Source organism: Sycon ciliatum, chromosome 1, assembly GCF_964019385.1.
Source record: "Sycon ciliatum chromosome 1, ocSycCili1.1, whole genome shotgun sequence".
NCBI lineage: Eukaryota > Metazoa > Porifera > Calcarea > Leucosolenida > Sycettidae > Sycon > Sycon ciliatum.
Genome location: NC_088643.1, coordinates 73,710,014 through 73,729,872, shown reverse-complemented (window position 1 = coordinate 73,729,872; position 19,859 = coordinate 73,710,014). Strand labels below are relative to the sequence as shown.

At 47.3% G+C, this 19,859-nt stretch overlaps 1 protein-coding gene across 1 annotated transcript; it reads left to right on the top strand.

The window, feature by feature from the left end:
- Nucleotides 1-995: 995 nt before the first annotated feature.
- On the top strand, nt 996-14,477 carry LOC135805368 (uncharacterized). The gene is made up of 3 exons (XM_065319396.1): nt 996-2,067; nt 9,023-9,831; nt 11,535-14,477. The coding sequence occupies exons 1-3, from the start codon at nt 1,717-1,719 to the stop codon at nt 13,768-13,770; spliced, it is 3,396 nt and encodes a 1,131-aa protein (XP_065175468.1). The 5' UTR covers nt 996-1,716; the 3' UTR covers nt 13,771-14,477.
- The last annotated feature ends 5,382 nt before the right edge of the window (nt 14,478-19,859 follow it).

Here is a 19,859-nt window from a genome sequence, read left to right as displayed (position 1 = left end):
AAACTTTGGAAAATGTAATTTCGAATAAAAGTCATTTCGTTTATCTGGATAGGTCCAATATTTCACAAATGTGCAATATAAGTATTGTAGATCACTGGGACAGGGCAACTTGGTCTGTCGAAGTTAGTCACGAGGAAAAAAATTACTTCATTGCCCTAAAGGTGAGAACAAATTGGGACTATTTGTGAAGGAAAACTTTGGAAAATGTAATTTCGAATATAAGTCATTTCGTTTATCTGGATAGGTCCAATATTTCACAAATGTGCAATATAAGTATTGTAGATCACTGGGACAGGGCAACTTGGTCGGTCGAAGTTAGTCAAGAGGAAAAAAATTACTTCATTGCCCTAAAGGTGAGAAAATATTGAGGCAATTTGTAAAGAAAGGATTACCTCATCTTAGGTGGTCAAAGTGCCTCAGAGTTCGAGTGGCAGTGCAAAGCCGGTGAGTAAGCCAGTGAACAAGACCCTTTATTAGTGAACTCCTCAGCGATGGCCACAGATGGCTGTATTTCGGCAATGGAGATCGAAAGTCTGACCACAATTGTTCAGCGAAAGGACGAAGACGACGCTATGTACGGATTTCCCGCGCGCTATGGCCTATAGGCTATGTACGGACTTGTCCCACACCGAGCAGGTCGTAATATTTTGAATCGTTGAGTCGATCATGGTTGTGCACAAGTGATGCGCGTGTCGCCTCCCGGGTCTATACGACTCCCTGGTATATAGTATACTATATACTATATACTAGTCTTACTATAGTAAGGTCTACATGATCTAAGGAGCTGGAGCAGTGGAGGTCATCGGTCCTTTTACATTGTGTATTTGCGCAGGAAACACACAAAAGTGGACATGGACACATGGTGGAAGACAGCAAAGACACAATACGTATGCCGGATGGGATCGGGCGGCAGGTCAGACTCGAAGAGCAGAACGCGTGCACACCTACTGACCGGTACGCGGCACCGACCACGCAAAGCACTTCAAGCGAAGTCCAAGCTTTTCACGGTCACACATTCACAGTTACATTTCGATGACCGAGTCTTTTGTTGTGTCGATCATGCAGCTGAAGACCAATGCCTGCACGCAAGTCCAACTGTCCCACAAATACACAGAATCTGTTTGAATCCAAGGGTAAGCTGGGAGCGGAGGCGAGAACACTGTTTTGGTACGTTGGATATCAGTTTTTGTTACAATAGTCAATACTGCCACTACTGGACCGCAGAGTAGACCCCAGGTGCAGCCTAGCCTTGCCTGGAACTGCAAGGCCCGCGGCTAAATGTAGCTCCAGTATTTTCCCCGGGGCGATGCTGTCGTTTCGCCGATACCGTTGCCACCTCACTCCTCAGTATCGGTGGGAGACTGTGACTAGACCTGCGCCGCTTGACCGAACCAAGAATAGGCAAAATCTCGTCCATGCAACTAACTTGGACGATTGATGTTGGTTTGGCTCAGCTTCAGCTAGCCCGTGTGGTGGTAGTGTGTATGTCCAGCTAATCTCTCAGGACTTCTTGCCGATGAAACTAATTCCTTAGTACATCCCAGAAGTCACCCGTGCTCACACCGTCATGACACTCCCCTGTGGTTCTTGTCGATACGGCGACGACCGTGCCGACGATTGATCTAGCCGCCAGGCCAATATCCGTCACAACGGTTGTCCCTTCAACTCTAGTCCAGAGTACAGGGGAGTCCACCCTGGCCTCCCTAGCTAACAACCATGGCTGTGCAGAGTCCTCCTAGTGTAATCTCCACCAGCGAGACGTTCGTGTCGGCGGAGAAGCGCCTGGTCCGTTCACACTCCTCGCTCAAACTCAAGTGCAGGATTGCTGTGCAGAACATACAGGGGCGCGTACGCGCACATGATGAAGTGATGCAGGGTGCTGCTGCTGCCGGCGAAACTACCTGCACCCGTACAGGCCGTAGATCTACGGACACGCCGGATGACGAGGCCACGTCCCCGGAAGACGCCGGCGGCAGCGCGAAGTCGATACCTGTTGTCAGCAGGGAAGAGATGGCTTGTAGAAAGCGTGACATAGGCTTGGCATTGGGCTGGATCGTGCAGAGTTTGGTAAGCACGCAACGGAATATCATTCTCCTGTGGAGAATCCACGAATACAAAATACAGAAAATAGGTGTGGAGCCGGAATGCAAGATCTAGTTGAGTGAAGTACAGGCGTGGCCAAAGACTTGAAATCCGACCCACGAGTCATGTAGTTTCCATTTCTCTTATATCATGCACGGTCCAAAACCCATCCCAGGGCGACATGAGCCTTGGCGCTGCCTTCCGTTCACAGGTTGGATGTCGTTGGCCACGTCTGTACATGTGTACGGTAATTATTATTATTCCCGTAGCTATGCAGAAGACGTTACTTCAGTAACGTCTGGCGCTAGCCAGGGTCCACACAGCTTTAATTTGGTATTTGTGTGTGTGTTTGTTTGTTTGTTTGTGTCACGCCTGGCGCTATCCCGTATCTGTCCCGTATCTGTCCCGTATCTGTGACTACAAAGGCTCTACAGGATTGTACATAACAGCTGTCCACAATATTTGCGGGCTCCTGTATCTGTCCCGTACCGTACCAATATTCGTCGTATTATGCACACGACTCCCTGATGTAGAGGGGGATTTGGAAAGAAATAGGGAGACGAGGAGGAAATTAAATTAGAATAGATGCCGATTAGGTGATAGGATGCGTCAGCATAAACATACTTTGGAAGAGAGATCCCGTCGTCTCCAAAATAAGCGTGAACGAGCGATTCAGTGCCGGTCACAGGAAACGTCGGAAGAGAGATCCCGTCGACTCCAGAACGCCCGTGATCGGTAGAGTCCGGCGGTACCAGGCAACGTCAGGACAGACATCCCGTTGAGTCCAGAACGCCCGTGATCGGCAGAGTCTAAGCCGGTCCCAGGAAACGTCAGGACAGACATCCCGTCGAGTCCAGAACGCCCGTGATCGGCAGAGTCAGCGCCGGTCCCAGTAAACGTCAGGACAGACATCCCGTCGACGCGCAGAAAAACTAAATCTGCAGCCTCTTTTGCCGTCGAACAGGATACGTATTTATATAGGAGACTGTAAAGTTATGTAATGTCCAAATTTCGACGTGAGCAGCAGGTCACTCGCGTTGATTTTTTCGACGTGCGAGCCAAATAACGCGAGCTGAACTTTCGCGTCGCAGACATCCCGTCGACGCGCAGAAAAACTAAATCTGCAGCCTCTTTTGCCGTCGGACAGGATACGTATTTTAGGAGACTGTAAAGTTATGTAATGTGCTCCACAGGCAACCATGCATTCGGCGTCGTCATTGGCTCAACAGGTCAATGATTATGTACATGTATTACTACAAAAAGGCCAGAAAATCCGATTCCTGTATTAAAATCAACTAATGTTCGCTGGCGATTTAATTTTGCTGATTTCGCCGCTTGGTACCAACCGGCCAAAGTAAATCGCAGGCCAACGTTTGTCATATAGGCAAATGATGCATGATTGAGCAATGGATGCATGTGAGAGCAAAAATACCGATCGATTTCAAATTTGACGTGAAACTGCGCGTCACGTCGGAAATAACGTGCATCTTAACCTCTCTAATCGAGAGGTTTCTATTTCTCATCGGCCAAAATTTGTTGATTTACAATATAAGGAGATAAAAATTAAAGAAGGAGCAAAACAAAAGTAGATGATTATTAGAGAAATAACAATCCACAATAAATTCTGCAAATACTTTTGCCTAACTCATAATATTCAAACCGATTGAAACGTTTTTGCAATACAGTGATGTGGCCAATCAACGGAAAAAGACAATTCCATCAGTTCTTATAACATGTACGATGAGCTAGGCAAAAAAGCATAAAACATAGCGTAGGGCCCTGAGCTTCCAAGCTCTCTCGTTTCTAATCTCATCAGGACATTGGGGGGGGGGGGGGGAGTTCAGGTGACTTTGACACAAGACAAGAAACAAGGGAACCACAGGGCACTAGTGGGCACTAGAGAGGATGTCACTGGGTATGCATGGGGCTCATCCCACCACTGCCCACTGGTCTTGGAGGCATGGCCTGCACAAACGCACTTGGAGGAGGAAAGACAGAAGGGGTAAATTACAGGGGAAGTTAAGCCTAAAATCAATGTTTCACCAGTTGTAGTCCTCGGGGTGCTGAGTCGAATGGTCTTGGTCCGAGGAAGCTGAGACGCTCCCTTCCACCTTTATTCCCAATCGAACTCGTGCACTTCCACCGAAACTGGGTGACTGCGCCTTACTAGATGAGGATTTGCATGCAAAATGTCACTAAAAGCGCCATTTCGTTCTTATAAAAGCACGGATGACCGCGATTGGCCCATATGTTGTAGTATTTTGGACGCTGAGTCGACTGGTTTTTGTCCGAAAAGGCTGCGATACAGCGTTCGGACATTATTCCCAATCGAACATGGTTGAACAAGCGGTCACGTGCTCATGCGCACACCAGTCATCTGGTCACCGCCCCAGCAGGCGCCAACTTTCACACCAAGGTTCAACTCGAGTTCAAGTCGAGTGACAGGAATGCACCCAAACAGGCTGTAAGTTGTACCCTGCTGGGGCGGTGACCAGATGACTGGTGTACGCAGGAGCACGTGACCGCTTGTTCAACCATGTTCGATTGGGAACAAGGCCCGAACGCTGCATTGCAGCCTTTTCGGACAAAAACCAGTCGACTCAGCGTCCAAAAGACTACAACATAAGGGCCAATCGCGGTCATCCATGCTTTTATAAGAACGAAATGGCGCTTTTAGTGACATTTTGCATGCAAATCTCCATTTACTATGATCTAGTAGGGCGCAGTCACCCAGTTTTGGTGGAAGTGCGCGAGATCGTTTAGGAATTAAGGGGGAAGGGAGCGTCTCAGCTTCCTCGGACCAAGACCATTCGACTCAGCACCCCGAAGACTACAACTGGTGAAACATTGATTTTAGGCTTAACTTCCCCTTTAAGAAGGAGAGTGTGCAGGGAGGAGTGAGGATGGAGCCTGTAAATGATTTCGCCCAAGATTGAAATGTGCCTTTTATCGAGTTAGTGGCACGCAGTGGACATACGAGTCGTATGTGCAAGTAATTGTTATGCACAACAATAAAATGAGAAGGCAGGGCACGCTAGTTACCCGCAGTAGATATAGAGCAGAGCCAACATGTGCAGCTTGGGTCCTTAGAGACTGCTAACAGGTTTGGAGGTAGTAGAATAGTAGCAGAATGTATTATTTTAATAGGGAAGGCCTTGGGTGAGGTTCTAGTCCTAGCAGGCTTGCAGGTAGGGTGTTCCAGGGTGTGAATTGTGATGGTTAAAAAGGAGAAAGAAATGGGACTTGATCAGGCGCTATCCGAGGGGTGTACACTGGAGCTTGAGCCAATGGTACTCCTGAGGCTGGTGTTGTGTGCGCAAGAGGCGTGTATCGGGGGACGTTGGTTGGTGCCAGCAAAACAGTGATCTGGGGAGGCCCTTGGATGTAGTACAGCTTCATCAGAGCTGCCATCAAACGTTGGAGCTAGAGACTCTGGAGGATGGCACCAGGTCCCAGGAAGTGCAGGACACATTCCTGTCAAGCATTATTTTGAAATTTCACTGTAATACTGCGGGTGGGCTGCCCTTTTCCTAGGAGGGCACACCACCAGAATACGCGGGGGGGGGGGGGGGGTCTACGCTCTCCTACATTCTCCTATCCTACCCACCCCAAGTAGGTTGGCTAGAAACACGTGTTGTGCTAAATTGCCACTTGAAGTTTCGCCTTTAACCACTCACTGGGCTTCAGATGGTCCAGTTATGCACGTTGTACAGATGTACGAAGTTCTGTACTAGGGCCGTAGGTGTGTACATACCCGGTTGGGTGTTCATTGTGTGCTATACATGCGTGTTTGATCCATGTAGCCTCATAATTCATGGTAACTGAACAAGGGCGTCGGAACCGCACCGGCCGGGGCGGCCATGGCCGCCCCACTTTTTCTGCCGTTTTTTTTTTGTTTTTTTTTTGAGCACACTGCAACAAAGCGCGATGATCTCAGCGCAAACTTGGCAAATCCTTGTCCCCAATCGTGGTTTGTTGCAGAATCAAAAGACCGTGTACACTGAAATGTCACCAAATGCCTGGGAATGCTTGTTTGTTGTTTGTTTGTTTGTATTCTTTATTTAGAGTGGGAAGTCCAAAACAGGCCCTAGCCTAATAACAATGGTCCCACTAGTGAGGGAATGCTGTATATCTGTGCATAAGGATCAGTGAGTGTAACAGCAACTAGTAGGGAAAGAAAAAGAGAGAAGAAAAACAACTCAAAACAGGAGTTGCGACTTGCATAGGGAGAAAATAACGTAAAGAGCAGTGCATACAGCATTTGTAAAAAGGCTTATTTATCTGGTAAGCAAAAAGGCAAGAGCCATTGACTTAAAGCGATTGCGTTTTCTTTCTTGCCTGACCGCAGCGGGGAGCTGGTTCCATAAGATGGTCCCAGCATAGGTAACACGTTTGGCAAGATATGCAGTTGGGCTGGCTGGGACAATCAGTAAATTGCTGTGCCCACCACGAGTTTGAGTGGAATTACTGGGGCTGAAAAAGTTAGCGAACAACATGCTGATGTTAGAGGAGTCATGGAGACAACGCCAGATAAAAACCAGAAGGTGCATGTTGGCGTATGTGGTCAATGTTTGGATGTTCATGCGTGTAAGAATATTGCTTGTGGGTGTCCCGGGAGGTACCCGACAGACTGTGCGTACAGCACGCTTGAAGAGCCCATTAAGCCGTCGACTTTGATACGCCGTGAGAAATGGTAGGTAAGCAGAAGCGGCATACATAAAGTGTGATAAAATGAAAGAACGAAAATAGGCTATGCGACATTGAAAAGGCAGGAACGTAGCGTATCGTCTGAGCACGCCAACTTTCGACGCAACGCCCCGTGCGACGTGGTCGACCATGGTGTTCCAGCTCATGTCCGCATCAAAGTGGAGACCTAAATATTTCGCAGAGGGAACAGTTGGCAGAGGCAGTCCATTACATTGCAGTTGCAAGTCAAATGTTTGAGATCGTACTGGCGATATCGACATGATCTGTGTCTTCGTTTCCTGTGCTTGCAGTTGGCTTCAATTTTTGAATTTCTTCCCGGGGAGGGTAATGTTTGTCCCCGATCGTAGCATCTTGTTTTTTTGCAGAATCAAAAAATCTTTCATTGTAGTTACCGTACACTGAAATGGCACCAAATGCCCGGAAATGCTTGCAATTGGCTTCAATTTTTGAATTTTTTCCCGGGGGAGGACCCCCGCACCCCCCCCCTTCCATGGCCGCCCCACCTCCAAAGTCGTTCCGATGCGCCTGCTGAATAATCGCTTTTCCAGCTTCCTCACTTTGGGATTGAACCAATGACAAGCTAGATCTTCGCCGGAAAAGGTTTTCGTATGAAATGCCTTCAGGGCCCGTTTCGTAGTGGAAATAGCAGTAAACACAATAGGGTCCTGCACATTCAACACCCAACCGGGCCTACGGGATTCTACGAAATTCTACGGGACTCCGTGCATCTGTACAATGTGCATAAGGCCTATAGAGACTACTGATTCGCGTTCGAAGCCTCAAAGCGCACTGCACTGCTTGCTTCCAGATCCCATGTTGCTTCTTCCATTCATTGGGAACTACTGTAGTTGCTGCACGGCTCAGTTTGTAGTGATCTCTACTGTACTCTACCCTACAGTCACGGGTCGGCTGGGAATGCCGGGTCCTAGTATGTGTGCCGGAATGCTGACATACACTGCAATAAACATAAATACCGTACTCAGTACTGTGACCACCCAACTTTCAATTAGAAGCTATAGTGCGTTTCAAAAGTCCAGACCTCTGGTTTCAAAAAATCGTTAGGCCAGCATCTATACCACATAAAATCTGTGATCACTTTGTGTGTAGAATTTCCGAAATTGGGCGTCTGTTATCCAATTGCTTAGAAATTTATACGAGAAAAATTGCGGCAGCTGCCTGAGCAATATCCTGAAGAAATTCTCAAAAAGTTCGAACCAAATTTGAATTATTCGAAAAAGTCTAGAGCCTGAGGTCTATACTTTTGAAGCACACTATAGTGAAGCTCATGAACGTCTTGTATGATGTCAAGAAAAAAAGTGTTTATGATGTCAAGAAGCTTACGTTAATGAATGGGTTGAAAACATGACATCACCATCGGCACTGAGGTCTAGCAAGACGAATTTCGCATTTGTGTTCACCCTCCAATGAGACTCGAACTCAGTGACGAGACTAGCATTGTGGTGCTGAGGATAAGGAAACAGAATTCAGGCTTGCATGACGTTGACAAGTCATGCATGTGTAAAGACAATACAGTGTAGTCACTTCGTGACTATCCCGCGGCACTGTTCCGAACTTTTCTGAACTAAAAGTGCGAAAGTTCACATTTCAGCTCTCCAAACGAGAAGTATAAGCAAGCTCAAAATTAAAATTCATGAAATATGGTAGGGCATGGTACATGTCATTACTCAACTATCATGTCCAGAGAGGTACAGCAGTTCTAGCGCAAAGGATAGGTGCTCCATGGTCCTATTTGCACTTTGGGGAAAGCTACAATGTTGTCAAATACATGTATATGTACTGCACTGCAACTACCCATTCTGATTCTGTATTCTGATTTTGTATTCTGCATTCTGCATTCTGAATCTGTATTGTGTATTCTGCTGAATGTATATTCTGCATTCTGAATCTGTATTGTGTATTCTGCTGAATGTATATTCTGCATTCTGAATCTGTATTGTGTATTCTGAATCTGTGTTGTGTATTCTGAATGTATATTCTGTATTCTGAATCTGTATTGTGTATTCTGATTCTGTATTCTGAATCTGTACTCTGTATTCTGAATCTGTATTCTGTATTCTGAATCTGTATTGTGTATTCTGAATCTGTATTGTGTATTCTGAATGTATATTCTGTATTCTGAATCTGTATTGTGTATTCTGATTCTGTATTCTGAATCTGTATTCTGTATTCTGAATCTGTATTCTGTATTCTGAATCTGTATTCTGATTCGTAGAAAGAGCTTCGACAAACCGATGTGGATCTGACCGAACACCTCTCCACCAATCTGGACAAGATACGTGCTGCCAAGCCCAGCAGGCGACGTCTTGCTCGACGGAGCAGTGTCTTGACTCAGTCCGGGTCCAGCGTGATGTGGGATGCGATGTATGAAGAAACCAGCGGCAACCCTCTGTCGGAGTACGGCGGCCGTGGCCTGCCGGATGAGTATGTGTCCGAAGACAATATTAGTGCTCGCAAGAGTGAAGACACCGCGTCGCTTCATCCCTGGCAGCAGGACTGGAGAACGCAGAGCCTGTGCCGGCGGTCCAAGAGGCGCAAACCGCAGGCAACACCACGCGCCATCGACCGTGTCAAGCAAGACGCAGAGGAGTTACACAACGCACCGCCGGCACCTGCAAAACCCTCTTTACAGCGGTCTGCATCAGCCTGCACATCTGTTAGTCCACTGGCCGGCAGCCACAAGCCTACTAACCAAGTCACTGACAGCCAGCTGACCCTTAACCAAGTCACTGGCAGCCAGCTGACCATTAACCAAGCCACTGGCAGTCAATTGACCCTCTGTAACAGCCCGCCAATGACCGAAAGTCCCATACTTTCCCGATGCTCGAGCCGGCGGACAATACCGTCACAGTCGTCGAGAGATGAAGCTGTTGCCACGAAACCCGAAGTTCCTGTTCTATGCACACCCGGCACTCTCCCCATTGTGACTAGTTTTGACGAGGCTGCAAAGAATTTGCAGAGATCATCCACCGAGTCACTTCTGGATGTCACGTTTGAGAAGCAGGTGAAGCTGGAGAAGCGCAGGTATGACAGTGTGCATCCACACCACCTCTTAGCATGAGCAGTTACTCATATGCGACTACATTCTATGTGCATGCTGTGCAATGCACAGTGGATGAGCAAGTAGTTGCCCAGATAGGACTGTATATACTAAGTAGTACGTTTCAAAAGTATAAATCATTCGGTTACTAAGAAAGGCTCACTAAAGGGAACGCACACTCACACAGTGACACATTCCACATTCATGCACAACGGAAAACGATTCGAAGGAACAACAACCTTGAAGTTTCTACCTGAACTCCGAAAGCAACAGTTCACACCAAGCAGCCTAAAGTTCAACAACCAGGAACTAAAAAAAGCAGCGCAGCACAGCACACCGCGGCGCAAGCTTGGGTGCATCCGGGAACTCGCGGGACAGGAGCACGTGACCGCTCAGGTCTACAGTCAATGCAAGCATGAATGCAAGCATACTAGAAGCAGATGCGTAGCAGTACAGCACAATCATGCATGTGACACTTCGTCGCTGGTTCAGACCTCAGCCCGGGATCTTCTGAACAATAGACCTCGAGACTTTTTCGAATAATTCAAAATTGGTTTGAGCTTTTTGAGAAATTTCTTCGGAATGCTGCTTAGGCAGCTCCCGCAATTTTTCTCATATACATTTCTAAGCGATTGGATAACAAACGCCCAATTTCGGAAATGTTATGTAGAAAGTGATATGTGGTACATGTATAGATGCTTGCCTAACGGTTTTTTTAAACCAGAGGTCTGGACTTTTGAAACGCACTACAGGTATCAGGGGCGTCGGAAGGTAATTTAGTGTGGTACGGTCAGCCATCTCAAGTACAATTTACTCGTGGGGGAGGGGTGGCTGAGCCGAAAATTTTGGGAAATTTTGAGCCCAAATCAGTGCATTTTATTGATTCACGGGGTACTTGGGGCAAATAGTGGTACGGTCAATACCGTAGTGACTGTACCGTATGCGACGCCCCTGCCTGTACCGTGTGCGACGCCTGTCCCCTGGGTATGCGCACAAACTCACTTGTTTTGTACATGTGCATGTTTGGAATGTCCATGGGTGATGTGTATGTCCCCTACTGTCTGTACATGCGTGCAAGTTTGAGTGTGTGTGTGTGTGTGTATGTGTGTGTATGTGTGTGTGTGTGTGTGTGTGTATGCGCGCGTGTGCCAGCTAGTTCGGTTGGTGGGTACACTTATGCCTGATTGTGTTGGGTCTGTTGCCAACGGGCTCGGCTGATTGAAGGTGTAATTTTGGACCTGCCACCTTTGTTGGTTCCAGGGTTCATATACTTTCTATTTGAAGAATACATACCTGATTTAGCCACCCACACTAGAAGCAAGTACTAGTATTACCTTCACTGGGGTCTGGGGTAACTGCAGTTGGATCCCGGGACGGATACCCTGATGCCTTCACCCACTTACTGATGTGTGGTGAGCCCGTAAGTGGGACCATGTTCAAGTCCACCCAGAGTTTTGGAGATTTCGGGGGTATCGGCCGTTGGGCGGTTCAATAGCCAATTGAGTAATCTTTCCAAGATTCCTTTTGAGTCTCTCTCCCCTCTCCCTAGGGGAGACCCACGTGACCAGTTTTGGCCGTGAGCAACGTGTGTGTGTATGTGTTTTTCTGTCTTCGCTTGCTTTTATGCGGGTTGTGCGTGCGCGGGTGTTGCATTTGTGTGTGCAAATTCTGACCTCCTGCCAAGCAGCAGTTGGAAGTTTGAGAGCATCAAGTCGGCTAGGGTGAAGCGGCAAAAAGCGGCCATCACGTCCGAAGGCGATGAGGTCTTCCAGTTTGGGCCCAGTAGCAAGATGGTGATCCACACCAGAGATGGTGCCCCTGTCCTGAGAACTGAGCCAGAGGAGTCGGTTTCTGCATCCATTGACCTACCTTCAGTACCGCCAATGCTCAAGCTCCCGGAACTTCCTGGCACTGTGCCAGGACATCCATCGCCACGGATTTCGCCATATCACACGCCGGGGAGTAGCCCACGGCCACGTCCACAGCTGAAGTCGAGTAGTCTGGAGGATGTGCTCAATGCATCTGATGCTCCACGCCGAGCAGTAAGCATGGATGCTCTGAAGCAGCATGGCACAGGCGCAGATCTTCCGGTACCAGCCGCACGTGCTACAGCCTTGCAGCTGCAGCAAAAAGCCGTGGCACAAAGTCTAACCCACCTAAAGAGCACCGCCTATACTCCAGGCGAAAACACCTCTCGAGCCAATCGTCCAGATCTCACATACCCTGCATATGTTCGGTCAATTGGACGCAAAACTTCGGCAATTCGGTCGGGTTTCCACGATCCTCCAGCTGTTCACTCGGGAAGCTCTCTGGCAGCTGCACATCATCACAGTAGTGTTCTGGAGCCCCCAGCTGCCGGTGTTCTTTCCGATTCTAGCAATTCAAGTTTCCATGTTTCATGTCCAGGCGGCCTCCCAGCACATTCATCAACAGTGCGATCAAATAGCCTCAGGCTCAGCTCAGGACTTGCCAGTCAAGGAACTGTACCCTCTCCTGGCAGTCACCGAAAGACAAGCTCACCGGCAGTTGGTGAGAGTACTTCCAGATTCCCGTCTACGGACTCGGTGAACGTGTACAGACCCCGCTGCTCAATAGGAGCCTCTCCGAACGACCGGATGATGCTGGTGCCTCCCACCCCGGAACACAGCCCTCCATCTATGACTAGTGGGCCAGTGCTAGGAGCAGTGGTGCCTGGACATCTTGCAAGTACAGTTGTGGCACCTGGACATCATGCAAGTACAGCTGTGGCACCTGGACATCATTCGTATACAGGCATGCTACCTGCACATCGTGCAAGTACAGAAGAAGAAGGACAAGAAGCTAAAGATATGCAGTTAACGTCAACACTATCCTTGCCAGTCTCATTGTCCCCAAGATCGACTCAAACTGTACATCCCTGCTCAACACACACAACACTATCACGGAGAACTCTTTCTGTTGGCATGGCTACACACTCAAATGCGGATGTCCCTGTTTCACCCGGCGGTACAGTGAAGGATAAGTCATCACAGAGGTCTCTGGATACGTCGCAGAAATTTCCAGTATCGCCACGCCACGTTAACGAGAGTTCCTCAGAGGCCATCATTCGCCGCACTCCGTTCCGCGGACAGCGAAGCAGCCTGACGAGTTCGCCGCTGCTTCGCCAGAAGTGGCACAGGCGGACGGCTTTCGGTGTTCCTGACGCCAGGTACTTGGTCAACAGTTGCAGTGATCTGCCTGTGTGTCAACTAGAGGGTGATGGCGGTGAGAGCAGCACTTGTTCCGACAGCGACGCTCGCTTTGCATCGTTCTCAGCAGATTGGTCAATGGCAGCGAGGACAGTTGAGGACAGACGATGGCGTCAGTCAGCCAGCGACCTGGAAGGTGGACACAGCAGGAATCTGACCTGTCAGCCCGGTACTAGTCACCCTTCAAAGCTGCCGTATTCGCACAGCATGAGAAACTTGCAGGAAACTCCAAGGAGACACGTACCACCTCCACCGCCAAAGAGAACAATATCATTAACCACTGCTGCCACAGCTGCTGCTGATGGAGGTGGTGAGGTGGCGGCACGCATGCCAGCGAAAAAGGGTAGTAGAAAGTCAAAGGGGAAGGCAGTCCCTCAGGAGCCCATTGCAGAGGCAGGTGCGGTGACAGCAGGCTACGGGTACGGAACACTTCCATCGTTTTCCAGGAAGAGGAACTCAATTACTTACTCCTCGGCAAGGGCGTCAATGTCGAGGAAAGGTGCAAGTCTGATGTCGCGCCTCTCTGCGCCTCTTCTCAGGAAACGTTCCAGCGGGAACATAACGAAGGAACCTGACCACAGCTTGAACAGTATTGATCAGGGTGCATCCTCTGATGCCAACGATTACTTGGACGACTCGGGACAATTTGACATACAGGAATTTGCTGAAGGGAAAATGGCTGTATCGCATGTATGATCATCATGATCCCCACCCCATTTGGTTACGATATGAACCACCGCGCCTAACAAAAGTGAATCATGAAGCTTTAATTAAAAGTTGGCGAGAATGTCAGAAAATTATGTCCTTGATTTTTTTACCGTGGCTGCAGTACATTACCCTCGCAGCTACCAATTCAAGGAAATCGTTTTGTTTTGCATTTTCGCCTATTGTTTCCGAAAGCTCTAAGGTTTGTTTTTGCTGAACGCAGCCCGTATACCTTCAGGTGCCTTGTACATGTCTTCAGAAGCCAGTGCTGTTTGTCGAATAACTCCGGTGAATATAAAACTTGATAACGCATGTTGATCATACTGCATGTAGATCATAATGCATGTGGAAAGTCCATGCCGGCAGAGCATGCAGTGCGACTTACATGACGTGCTTGCAGTACATGATTTAGTGCACATTGATCATGATCATTATTTTGTCGCTTGCAATTAGCATGTAAACTTCATAAGGAGTGTACCATAATCAGGCCTAACTTTAACTTTAGTAATATTCAGCCATAACAGTTGCTTGATGCGCTCTCAATTTTGATTTTTAAAATTAGTTTAATTTAATTCTTGGTGCGCATGGGTGTCACCATACGTAGCATCCGTTATATTTTAGAGTGGCTTTTTGAAGGCCCCTTGGGACTAAACATACATGTACATGTACACTCTCATCAATAGTATCTACTCAGGCTACTACTACTCTCCTACAGTGAGAAAGCGTGTGGCTGGCCTGAATATGACGGTATCTAATATTATTGACTGAGTACGAGGTCCAGTATAGGAAATAAAAGCCGAGTACTTTTACGAGGTTTTTATTTTCTATACTGACCAAGTTCGAAGTCAATATTAGATTTATCACGCCTAGCCAAAGCCTGTGTTCAATCTCTAAAAAGGAGTAAAATATAAGCAGTCAATATACAATGTAGCCCTAAGGAGTGAAATATGCAGGAATATTTGACTGCTTTTAAAAATAGGTACATGTATAGCAAAAATCTATAGGAGTCAATAGCCAATACTGGGAGTGATAAGTCCATGTACATGTCCGCTGAGTACGCAGGCTACGGACTCGAAGCCATGTTGCTTCTCGCTGCTCTGTGAAAGCACAGCGTTTGTGACCCGCTGGCGACTGTCACAAACGCTTACAGATTGTAGATCTACCCCGGCCGAAGCAAGTCAATGAGTCATGATCTGTAGATACTGCAGCATGGGTACCTACAATTTTAAATACTTATCATGAATATCAGTCATGCCATCAGTTGATTGTGCGGTAAGTAGACCTACACACTCTGTGACAGGTCCTACACACAGTCAGTCATGGAGAACAGTGGAACAAGGCTAGCTCGTTGCAACCCTGAGTTCAGTGACTACAACTCCGGCGGCAAATCCTGAATGTGGTCTGCGTTGCAACGAACTACATTGTAGCCTTCTTCCGGCCCTGTTCCGTACTGTAAAATAGCAACGGCAACAACGGGAATTACGGTTGGAGTCGTTGCAGATGTCGAATCACGTGCGTGAAACTTCTTACTCATTCAAGGTTAAAAATAGCCACTGAAAAGCAAATGCAAGCAAGAGATCCACGTGCAAGTGCAAGAAGTGTTTTACTTCTTCTCCGAGTAGGACAATGACCTTGTGACACTCTTTACTTGTCTTGATTTGATTCCGCAGCAGCTACTGATATGAGTAGATCTACTCTTTCCACACATCCTGACATTACTCCGAGCACTGCACAATGTCAGTGTACATGACCGAGTAAGTGTGAGGCCAGGGCCTGGAGTAGTACCTCAGGCAATCCGGCAAAACGTATTTTGGCGGAGTTTTGTGTGCCGGAACATCGCCATGTTTGGTCAACAGTCTGAAAGTCTCCACACGCAGTTTCAATGCAACAACCGTATTAGCCCCGGCGGATTGCCAGAATGGCACCTTTTTTCTCCCTCCCGTGGAGTATCCGACACTTGCCATATTTACAAGGAGCAAAAACCATGATCACCATGAGTAATACATGTATAGTTTAGGACACTTGCGCAATTGCTGATAGTGTCCAGTAGAACTACAGCTAACAGAACTACGGAAACACTAATCATAATAATTATTATTGTCTTTTAGACTTAGTATTAAAAAACTAAAAGTGCATGTGCCTACTCCAGCTCGAGGTTAGTACTTATACCATAGTATACCATCATCGTTTGAGATGCTTTGTACATACACTGTACATGATTGTATTGTAGTGCAAGTACAACGCACTTCACAGAGCAACAATGGCGGGGTTAGTTTGCTGGTAGTACTCTGAGCTTCATGCTTATGCCACCATCAGGCATACCGTCGGTAAGCACGAAACTCAGAGTAGCAGCAAACTAGCCTTGAGACAAGTTGAGTTGACTTGTCCTTTGTTGTTCTGTGTTATACACTCTGCCTCCGCAGTATCGAGCACTCTCAGCACACTAGGTGAATCATCCGGTGTGCAACACATTTCAAAAACAATTTGACTGTCACCACCAGGAATCGAACCAGGGACCTTCACTTGAGGCCAGCGACAAGTTTTGACAATTATAATAATTATTATATTACAGCTACATTGTAAGTCAACAATGTGTCCAACCTTCCAGGCAAGTAAGTAATTAGTTGGCTGAGGACGGCCGCTCAGCAACACCACTACGACAGTACGAGCAACGCCTATGACCAAGGAGAACATTATCAAACCACTAACTAATACTTATTCCTACTCGATCTCTGGACAGCTAGCGGTTTGACCTTGTTGGGGGTGTCTGCTTCTGGATGGAGTATTAATATAATACTCCATCCTATATCTCCAGTCGGAGACTGTAATGTTCAATAATTATTGATGCCTGGCCTACATGTACATGTCGTTGTAGCTAACTGGCACTCATCCTTCTCATGTACTTCGAAGTATATGTACTAGTACATGATTGTACATAATTGTTAGATTGACAGCATGAAACAAGGTGGAGGACACTGTGTTCGGAAACAGTGACCTTACTACAACCTTCCGCGGTTGGCAGAGCCCCGGTCCCTGCGGACCATTTGAACCATATGGGTATCGCACCCGGTTCTGACCCTCATTATGCTAGGGGGTTAGGAGACTACTCCTGATGTCGTCTTGTTTTCTTGGCTCTTTAAAGACTTCTTTTTTCTTTTTTCTTCCAACTTCTGCCCATTTTTTCAAATGGTCCGCAGGGACCGGAGCTCTGCCAACCGCGGAAGGTTGTAGTAAGGTCACTGTTTCCGAACACAGTGTCCTCCACCTTGTTTCATGCTGTCAATCTAACAATTGTATGTACATGTACATACATGTAACCCCAGCGGGTTTTGGACACTTGCTTACATGATGCAAGTCTAGGATGTAATCTTGGGAAAGGGCCAAGGTCACGGCATACGACTACACAGTCACAGTTCAGTGTTGACACCAACGCCTCTGTACAATGATTTCGACTCGTGAATAGTATCAATCAAGACAATAGTACAATATTGTTGATCAACACAATCATGATTGTATTCATTGCCATCTTCTCTTGAGTCTTCACTGCTTCATTCTGCGGCGGCTGTGCAACTGCTCAATGCCAATGGCACAGGCACGGACAGCAGTAATGTGCCGCACTACAGTTGCAGTGGTAACGTTACTACTCTTTTGCATGCCCACCCTCATGAATCTAATGCATGTGCATGTGCATGTACATGTAGTATAATTATGTACAAGACTCATGTTCTACTTTATACTAGCACAAGTGCTACTGTACCCGTTGTGGCAAAGCAAGGAGGAGGTGGCTTGCTAATGACTATGACTATGAGTGTATTGGCCCTGCACTGCTGCAGGCCTGGGTCTGGGAGCTTCACGCGGATGGCTGGTTGAGTCAGCCATGCACTACCTCGACACAAAGATTTTACTTCAATTTTTTTATTACAATCAGCAAAATGTGAGAACAACAATGGACAAAGAACTCGACGCTATGTTTAATATGCTGTTCATTCATTTTGCACACTCCGAGTCCGAGAACGGACTGTGAATTAAAATGCGATTTATCTGCACCCGGCATTCTCTCCCACTTACCGGTGACTCCAACTAGTCGAAGTACTAGTCCGGACACCGCACACTCTGCATAGCCTGGAACACTACAACTTTTACAAGTACAACAGCCAACATTGCTTGTACTTGTAGTAGTGGCCGGGGATATAGCGGTCCGGCCGGTTCAAGTCGGGGATGCTCCAAGATCTGGATAAGATCGGGTAACTCCCGGTTCAGTGACTTGGCTGGTCGTGGCATGTACCGGTACATCATAGTGCATTGTGTGGGTGCAGTGTTTTTTTGTGTAGGCTACACATCGCCGTTATCAGGTTATCAACAAGAGTACTAAACGGCACTCTTGCCAAGTCTTGGCTCTTGCTATCACCATGATCAGTGTTTACTGTACACACTGTCACATCGTGGTTATGCCATATATGGTCCCCACCACATAACACACACTGTCACATCGTGGTTATGGTCCCCACCACATAACACACACTGTCACATCGTGGTTATGGTCCCCACCACATAACACATACTGTCACATCGTGGTTATGGTCCCCACCACATAACACATACTGTCACATCGTGGTTATGGTCCCCACCACATAACACACACTGTCATAGTGTCAGTGACCACATGTACACGTACATCTGACGCAACTCCCGAAAACACTTGTAAGCATGTACAATGAATACTACTACCAGTATGTACTATGTATGATACTGATTTGATCATCAATCACACACTAGAACTATACAGTCATGTACATGTACTGTCTTCCGTCCGAAGGGTTCAAACAAAACATTGAGTTATTGAAGAAGAGTGCATTGTGGAATCCCAGCAGTCGTAGACTCTACACTAACACTAACAGTCTACTACTGCAGTCAGTGGTATGTACAACCAGGGTCATCTTGATTTATGCGCTCTCGATGTTCTACTATGACTAGTATGAGTTTGAGTCACATGTACAATCAAGAGTACATAACCCGTACTCTTGGTACAATGTATTAGTAAAGAACAGTCGCCGGTGAAGTAATAGTTACTCCCTCAGATTCAGAGGTTATCCACTTCTGACAACAATTCACATGCAGGCCTTTTGGCATGCTTTGTGAGCCATTGTGCGTCGTCGTCGCCTTCGTTTCTGCACGGTTATCCAATTCACATGCTGCACTTTTGGCATGCTTTGAGAGCCATTGTGCGTCGTCGTCGCCTTCGTTGTCTGCACTAGTAAGGGGAAGATCGAAGTGGCCTCTTATCTCACCCCTGCCCGGCCTGCCCTTGTAACGTTATATCGATTTGAAATGAAACAACCGGTCAGTGTTGACTGTTGTACTCCATGTGCACAATCAGTCATGTACATTATTGTGTATATTGGGCCATTATTGGCCCATTCTCTTTGTGGACCACTTTCACAACACCAGCACACAGAAGTCTCTGCTGTGAGCAGGTGTGTCCCGGTGTCCCGGTGTCCCGGCAATGGCGTTACGAAATATAAGGGCCACTGCGACGTGACACTACGATAAGATTTACTAGTAATGCTGTCAACCACGGCATTGTGCTGAAGAAAACGTTTTGTAAATCCCCATGCATACAATGTGAGCACAGAATGCTCCGGTTACCCACAAAGACACACGCTTCCCAACTAATTACTTTAAAACTCTCTTCGGCCGTTGGAAAGGGTATCACAAGTCTTTACTGTACTCAGTAGTACTGTACTTGTAATACTGACGTCATGACGGAAGATGGACATTACATCAGTACATGACATGTACATGTACATGATGAAACTCGCCATACCAAAATGGCAAATGGTGGTGGGTGGTGATGGTGCCTGGTGGTGGACTGGTGCCTGGTGGTGGACTGGTGGTGGTGGTGACTGATGGTGGTGGTGGTGGAGGTGATGGTTAGTGGTGGTGGTGGTGGCCTTGGCCAGCTACATGATAAGCCATCATAAGGACTTAGGTCACTGGTGTTATCAGTACTGTCAAAACGGGTTTATTCAAACAATACGACAGTACTGTCAGTAGTCTTAGCCGCTTAGGTTAGACCTACA

Bases quoted from the DNA above. Each gene is read 5' to 3' on its own strand.
- LOC135805368 (XM_065319396.1), top strand. From the start codon at position 1,717: ATGGCTGTGCAGAGTCCTCCTAGTGTAATCTCCACCAGCGAGACGTTC. The intron at 2,068-9,022 runs GTAAGCACGCAA...TCTGATTCGTAG, and splicing joins GCTGGATCGTGCAGAGTTTG to AAAGAGCTTCGACAAACCGA. The intron at 9,832-11,534 runs GTATGACAGTGT...CCTGCCAAGCAG, and splicing joins GTGAAGCTGGAGAAGCGCAG to CAGTTGGAAGTTTGAGAGCA.